Source organism: Bradysia coprophila, chromosome IV (assembly GCF_014529535.1).
Source record: "Bradysia coprophila strain Holo2 chromosome IV, BU_Bcop_v1, whole genome shotgun sequence".
Taxonomy (NCBI): Eukaryota; Metazoa; Arthropoda; class Insecta; order Diptera; family Sciaridae; genus Bradysia; species Bradysia coprophila.
In genome coordinates this window covers 8,269,549-8,278,119 of record NC_050738.1, presented here as the reverse complement: position 1 = coordinate 8,278,119, position 8,571 = coordinate 8,269,549, and the positions used below count along the sequence as shown (strand labels likewise).

At 32.8% G+C, this 8,571-nt stretch overlaps 1 protein-coding gene across 1 annotated transcript; it reads right to left on the bottom strand.

Moving 5' to 3' along the window:
- Nucleotides 1–1,983: 1,983 nt before the first annotated feature.
- LOC119066875 (ninjurin-2-like) lies at nt 1,984–4,332 on the bottom strand. Its single transcript, XM_037169549.1, has 4 exons — nt 3,983–4,332; nt 3,796–3,903; nt 2,270–2,424; nt 1,984–2,203 (listed from the first exon to the last, which is right to left on the bottom strand). Exons 1-4 carry the CDS (start codon nt 4,095–4,097, stop codon nt 2,069–2,071), a joined length of 513 nt encoding a protein of 170 aa, XP_037025444.1. The 5' UTR covers nt 4,098–4,332; the 3' UTR covers nt 1,984–2,068.
- Nucleotides 4,333–8,571: the final 4,239 nt, after the last annotated feature.

Genomic DNA, 8,571 nt, shown 5'->3' with positions numbered 1-8,571 from the left:
CGTTTTTCATAACATTTCATACAACTTTTGGGACAAACATTTTAGAGTATTTTCTGGCGAAAGACCCTGACTTTCAGTCAAGGGAGTTGTTAGGTTTTGCTCAATTTCCTCTGAAGCAAGGTTGGGCTGTAAGTTTGGAGGTCACAAAGATACAGAAACGCGATAAAATAGCGGATTTTCTCATCAAAAATTCACCACCCGTGATGATTGTCGTCGACGTGATGATGCGGTGAATATTGCGAAAACGAGACAACGACATAGACCTGAAGTGTAATCTTTGAATTATTCTTCTATTTAAGTAATTTTGACATCCGAACACCGCGCGTATGTGATAAATATATTTATTGCCTACCCCATGCGAAAATTGACTATTACACGGCTGTTTACCCCCTGCGAAAGTGACCCATTACACTAGGGATATTTGGGGTTTATTTCAAGTTGACAGTTCTTTCAAGTAAAATTTGACTTGCTTTCATTTTATCTTTTTTGTTGAATGAATCGATCGATCGAAAAAGAATGTAAGAAATGTTGCTAAAATAACATTTTTTTGATAAAAATATTGATCGATGAACACAGTTATTTCAGAAAAACTTGTTACGCAAGTAATCTGGTTACAACATACTTTTAGAAGAATTCGCAACACAGAATTGTCGGCCAAATTTAAATATTGTAACAATAATATTGATGTTCCGAAGTAACACTTTATGGCCACACATTTCGTTGTATTTTTCACTTGTAACACTAAATGCTTTTGCTTGCAACACTACACTTTGTTGCACATTTTTTTGAAAACATTAAAAAGGACTAACAAAATAATTGCACAAACAATGCGTCTTCATCGATACTAACTGCGAGAAACTATTCAATGTCAACATGTTATCAACGAAATTGTAACTACTGTTGCGACAATACTAATGTAACACGAGTGCTGTTTTCGGGATCATTTTCTTAGGAGACGTGTAGCGTGTGAGGCGATTTCGTCAGCACACTAGATTTGTTTGTAAACGTTTTATCGGAAGAACAGATTTATTTTTGTTTTGTTGGTGTTGGTTTATTGAGATACTGAATTTATGTAGAATTTCTGCAGAACAGCCGTGTAATAGTCAATTTTCGCATGAGCAGGCAATAAACCAGAATACGTTGTATGCTGCGACGTAATTCATTGCTCTCGGACACAATTTTGTAGAACTCGCAAACTCACTCGTGTTTTTGAGCAACAAGCTTCGGTTACTGTTTTCGAGGCAAGTGTAGAGTTTGCATATCCGAGCGGAAGGCGAGTGAGTTTGCTCGTATAACAAAATTGTGTCTTTTTGTAATGAATTACTTTCGTAGCATCCAACGTAATGTACTATTACAACTTGTTATACATTAATTCACCACAAACTCACCTCAAAATAAATTTCCATGTGCAGATAGCATTACGTTTAAGTAAAAATCATATACTAGTTCAATTCAACCTGTCATCTACGGCTATTCATCTGTTGTCGATAACGACAACGAAAATAATGACATCCTTTAAATAGTAAAATGCATGTTTATAAAATTGAAGTACAAAATTTGAAGTCAATCGATTAGAGATACAGGCTTTAACATTTCAAATGTCTCACTGTCATTTTTTTTAAAGAATGTCATTGTGAATTCGCAATGACACAATGAAATTTTTAGAAAAATTTGACAGTGAGACATTGGAAATGTCAAAGACTGTATTTTAACCTGTTACAGACGGCTGTCATCTGTTATCAACAACGACAGTAATAATAAACGACAAGCTCTGACTAAAGAGGTCTTATAGCAAAAATCTTGTTCAAAATAAATGAAGTAAAAGATTTCTGAAATTATTCCCTGAAAATCTTTGATCAAATGAGATATTAAAGCTGTTAATATGCCTGCCGTATGTGATAGGTTAATCGATGGAAGTAATAGAATAGTTAAATTTGCTGCTGTCTTGTGAACGAGTGTGATGGAAGTAACTGATAGATCTGCTATTTAATTCGGGTAGTTCATTTATTCTTACAATATACAAATTCAAAGTCTTATTTATTTCAATTTTTTAACCACTCAATACAAGTCATTCGCTAACTTTATCTGTTGTGGTAAACGCAGCTCCCAGTACGTTAATGACCGTTATCAGAAAGATAAGTGACACCAATATTTCTTTAATTTTGTTGGTTTCCGTTTTTCGTTTCTTCTTTTTGTTGTAGTTCTGAAAATTCAGCATAAACGGAAACATTTTGTGCCGATCATCCAAATTATTATCGAAAATGTTTACCTTATAAATAAGTCCGAAGCCGACGGTAATTTGCAATATTAACGATGCGATAATCAGTCCGAGACTCAAGTAGTACGTTTTCGATTCCATGTTATATGACATAATAAATCGGAGCTGATTTGAATTTGCAGTTAACAGGGCTATGTCCATCATTCCTAATCAAGCGAAATTGAATTTATAGGTACCATAGGGAATAAAGCTACAATTGAAAATCTATTAATAAGTAAGGGTTCGATCAGTCTGACTGGTAAACGGGTAAATGGATGATGTGTTATAGACTCATACACTTACAACCGATTAGCACCACTTGTTTGCAACTGAGTTATAAGCGGTAAATAAAAAAAAAAAAATAATACTAAAAAACTGCTTGGTAGGTAAAGGGAGTATAAATTTGAAGAGGTGTTTTACAGAGTGTACATACATAAATGAAGTTTTATATGCTCAACGACTTGAATATTTTATGTTTGCTGATTTAATGGTACAATTTTGGTATGCATATACCGTTCGAATTCGATCATGCTCTCACAATCCAATTTATCCCAAATGGGATGTTACTGCACATTATATAGGTACGGGCTGTAAAACATGTTGTCTTTACAGCCAGTAAGGAATAAATTGTAAAGACAAGGATGAGCCTGAGGTCAGCTTATCTGAACCTGATCTGACCCGAACCTTTTCATTGCAATTTAATCCCACATGAATTGATCTAAAACCCGTTAGAAATTCACGAAAGTTAAACTTGGTCAGGTTTCAGGATTACCTACAAAATAGAATAATTGGTCAGGTCATTAATTTCTAGCTGGAAAAGATTATTTGTCCAGAGTCATCAGTAATATTGTAGTTACTATTGATATAATGGAAAGTCCTTTGAGTGAAATCAATTCTACTTGTATTCTTACATGAATAAGAACCTTTCATTAACTTCAAAAAATCTTTTTCTTCGCCCCCTCCGCCACCCTGAGTGAATGTCACAAATGTTCACATAGACTGACAACACAGACCGAACGAATATCTGTGCAGCAACGTACATTCGAACCAACCGAAGTGAATGGTTTCTCGATATAATGTAAATATACAAATGCAATAATGTTAAGTGTTCAGTACAGCATTGATATTTTGCAAATTTATACAAGATAATTGCTGCCATTTGTCACGTAGCATTACATAAAAACAAAAACTACAAAAGGGATCTTCGTCATTTTCTGTTAAAAGGGCTTTTATGCTTTTACCAATTTCCATTTACACGAAACATTGCTAAGAGCAATACTCAAATTGCATCATGCATCTTTGAATTGGAATCTACATGCATAATTGAGATATTCGACTGCGAGTGTCGACTCTATCTTTTGTCTATAATATATGCATAATGCTGAAGGTGTTTTGTTTTTCGTTTGTATATTCTGGAAGTTTGTTGCTAAGTTTAAAATATTGAAATATTTTACAGAAATAGATTTAACATAATCGAGACTATATTAATCGAGTGACCAACAGACGTTAATGTTTAGCTGGAAATGTTTGCATATTACCTTCAGCAATTCCTTTGGTCATTGCAAATTCATTCGGTCGAGAAGAGTCTACTTCACTGGTCTCCTTTTGAGTACATATGCTTTGATCGGGAACAACATCAACACCATCTATTTTGATGAATAAATGAACATTTTATTATCTACAAAACAAAACAAAAATCGTTCCCATATAACACCACTTGTATACCATGTTCTGCGTTGATGGAATTATTTAATTCACTCAGCGGTAACTCCTGATGAACCTCATCGGCAACAAAAGTTTCAACTTCAATTTCTATATTTGTGGATTTATTTACAGCCATTAGACAATTCCCGTGTAACAAATTCCCATTGATGATAAATTATTAAATTTATAAACATCACATTTCCACTTCCCACCACAGATATATGTTATGGTCGAGCCGAAGACAATCCAAGTTATACCGAAAATAAAGTTCAACAACTAAATAATACTTGGACAAAATGCAATAATAATGATTGTTTTTCAATGAAATCGGTCAACTTCTCAAACTAAACTAAAACTTTAAGCCAACATTTTCAATAATAAATTAGAGCTGAAGGCAAAAATTTTCAGTTTGCTATTTGTGGTAATTTCTTGTGGCTTTCTGTTATCGCCTGTGGACTTCAAAATCAATGAAATTGTAATAGTGTGTTGTGAGCGCACATATATACTGTCTTATACAGAATGTTACTGTCTGTATAATTTCATCGACAATTGTTTTACATCGCTGTTATTTCAAATAAGATATTCGAAGACTACCTAGTGGATTAAGGAAATAGTAAGTTGTTGTTTGTATGACTTTGCAATTTCAATTGTAGCGAACCATGTAACAAACAGTTTTATTTTTCACAAATTTTCAAGTTTTTACATTCAATGAATAATGAATAGAAAAGACCTCATCTAGTTTATCACAGGAAGTAAATGTTCCCATTTCCGCGTTGGATAGCAATTCTGATATTTATCTTGGAAAATTCTTTTGACCTAATTTCTGTTGTGATGGAACTTAGCATATTACCGAGATGGTAACAGCTATTTTTGATTTTTCTATTTTTCTGATTTTCCTTGATATATTTGTTGGTTTTAATGCAATTTTTCACGATCTGTTTTGATTTGGACGTTACACACACGGAATTTTGAAAACCGACACATTTTCTGTTTCTGTGTTTTACTTGAGTTTCTCATTTGTCCATATAAAAATGCATGCAAAATTCACAAAAAACCACTAAACGGCGAAAAAGAAAATGTGTGGTTTGTCAAGATTCCGCGAGTGTAAAACAAAAATTGAACTCGAAAAATTTACAAAATTAGAAATAATCAAAAAATTACAGATATTACCCAATGCGTATTTTACCTAATTTATATGCTTTCCTACACCACAGTCCCAATGTTTCTAATGCAAATGCCACAAATCATTAAATAATGTGTCATTTAATAAATTTCTCTTATTTTTTGGCGATGGATGTGCTTCCATTTCGCTTCTAATTCTGCTGCACTTCCGTCCTTGATATTTGTGCTATTATAAGTCATGTAAAGGGTACACCGGTACACGTATCAATAACCGAAGTACGTGTTATTCGGAAGTTACATTCGAATCCAAACCACCATTCAAGGTTCAAAGTTTAAAGAAGAGGGATTTTTGGGGAAAATAGGGAAAATTTTGAGGATAAGAGTGAAAAAGTTCGCAAAAATAGTCTACAAAAAAAGTGTGCGTTCCTAAATTTTCAAAAAATTGTCACTATATTTTTTTGCGTGCGAGGGATCTAAAATTCATCATTTAGCGCGTGCGCCTACGATGTGAATGGCCCAATGCCTCGCCCATTACCTATGTTTCAATTGAATAGAATATTGAATCTACTACTTTGTTAGTTATTCCTGTGGATACACTTTAAGAAATTAAAGAATTATCACATTTTCGTTGTCAATAAATTCTACATAATTTCTAGACCAACAAATTTGACAGTCTTGATATTGAATGGTTTTTTGGATTTTGTCTCAGTAATCTGGTCGTTATATGGTGCGCCAAAGATTTCAACGGCGAAAAATTCTAAAATTTTAAAACAACAGAACAGCTGTCAGAATATGTGAAATATCAGATCTTATATAAAACAAAAATGTGTTAATTCCTTATTAAAAATAAATGTCGACAAATATTTGGTTCCCTGTTCGAAGAAGAAGATTTAAATCTAAACTCTGATATTATTTAATATGCAGTTCAAAGATACTATATTCACATCAGACCATGGCGACACTGGAAAAGAAACATCCAACCTATACGATGCATGTCATATCTTTTTGCATGTGAATGTTTAGCGAATCATAAATAAATGAAATATCTGATATTATTATTGCGCTCGAAATAAATATGATTGCACCAGATAATGCGCCATGTATTTTTTACGGACGCAACCGGACAAACCATTTGTTTTTTTAAATATTATTTTCAAAATAAATTTTAATTGTTACTATTTTTTGAATATCATTTTTCAGTTTATATACGTAGAAAGTTTCATACGTAATGAATCTCTGCAACCTAAAAATTACGAACTTCGGATAAAGCTCAAATTTACAGACAAAAATTTCATCTTTTTTAGTTCTGCACTAAAAAAACATTATTTGGAATTTTGAACTTTATCTCGAAACCTTTGACTATCCATGCATCCACACCGAAACATCATTTAGTTAAATTGCACAATTTCTGCTCAAAATCATGAATTATCAAAAACCATAACTTCAACAATTTGTTTTCCCAGTCTATTGTTATGTAAACCATTCAAAATAAAGGTTTTCTTACTCCACCATACATATAAAATGTATGGAGATTTTCAAAACAGCTCACACGAGATGTGGGTTTTCATCAAATGTTTTCCTCTTTACAATAGAAAGGTAATTCAAAAGCAATGTGGAAGATATTACACAACCTTCTAATATTATATGAACGGCAGCAGAGTTTCTTGTTACCTAATTTTTCTTTGAGAAATATTCAAAATGTTCACATGAATGCATCGACATACATTAATGACGATGAATAATACTCCTCTCGCATCTACAGCCAGAAGTTAAAGAGCTCTATTTAAGAGCTTGTTAAAATGTACTGAAAGTATGGAATAAAAGTGAAGTAACGAAGGGGTAACATTGTTTTTATGCATATTCCTCGTTCCTGTATATACATAGATAAGTTATATGTGATCAAAAGCAACAGAAATTCAAAGAGTTTTTCGTCGTTTGATGTCTTTGTCTCTTCAGAAACATTAATTTAACACTTCTTATTTTATGCAGCTTATACAATGCGTAATGGAATATTACCATCAGAAATTCTAAAGTTAAACTTGCGAGAAAGAAAGTTATGGTCTAATGAAAGCATATTTTTAAAGAAAGTCTACGTTTAGAAAATGGAAAACATTTTTCAGTCGTTTTCAATGTGACTTTAAGAGTCACAGTGCGACGAAAGTCTTGATGGTAAAATGTTCGTTTTTTTAAGTAGGACATTCAAAGGAGACTTATGTATTCAGATCAAAGAAAATAACAAAATTGATAAAATGATAAACCGCATCGTCGTTAGTAACTTGCACAAATTGCGGCACTAATGATTATGTTGATTATGTATGAAATCTAAATTTGTTAGGAACTTAAGTCAATAATGGTGGTGGAAGGTTCACTGGTCACAGACTCTAGCCGCGCAATAAAAAGAAAATGTGGTAAAAAACAATTTATATTGTCTTTATTAATTCCATCAATACCTTAGCGGTTACACATATATACACATTACCATTACGGCATGTAAATCATTTTTTAAATGCAAATAACAATGATAACAAACCAGACCAGAAAATACTTGTAATTGCAACGAATCATTGCCCCAGTATTTGACGATTCGAAATATAAAGTAAAACAAAATTAGCGATTAAAAATAATACCACAAAAAGGGAACAAACATTACATTGTACATGAAGTGTTTCGTTACCTTACAACAGTCTACCAGTTAAGAGGTTCCAAGCTTTCAGTTCAGACACACTGCCAAAAAATGAAGAATAAAGAGGGTCATTATTAGGTACATACATCTGGAAGACCAGAACATGAAAGTACAAACTCAAGTCGCGAATACTTAAGAGGGTACAAGGGTTTAGCTTTGGACAAGAACCAAAATTGAGCGAAAAATAGGGCATGTTTAGGAACATAATTCTCAGGATTCAAGAGATGGAATACAGCAAAAAGGGGATTAACGGTTTATTTGAACCATACTTAACAAAAATGTGTTTTCGCATTTATAAAATTATTTGATTTTCACAATTATTTATCACAATTAAAACACGTCTGCAAGGCAAAATTTTTTTCCATTTTAGGTACATTTTTTCGGCAGTACATCGAGAATAATCACATAAGTTGTTATATCAAAACAACAACAAACCACAAAACTATGTTTTCCATTTTTTGAAATAAGTTTTTATTTTTAAGAAATTAATCAAAAACAATTTTGTTTCTATCACGGCGGCCATTTTGTTTTCACAATATTTCTATGATGGGTGTCTTCGATGTTCGATTTTCTATTGTTAATGAAGACACAATACGAGTTTCATTTCAATTAAAAGAGATGAGGCTATAGTAGGGTGAGCGTACCAATCCTCGGACAAGAATGAGTCGTCGGACACCTATTGTTCTCTCATTCATAAAAAAAGTTTATGAATTAAAGAACAATAGGTGTCCGAGGACTCATTCTTGTCCGAGGATTGGTACGCTCACCCTATTAATTTGAACCTTACTTAGCAAAACTGTAGACT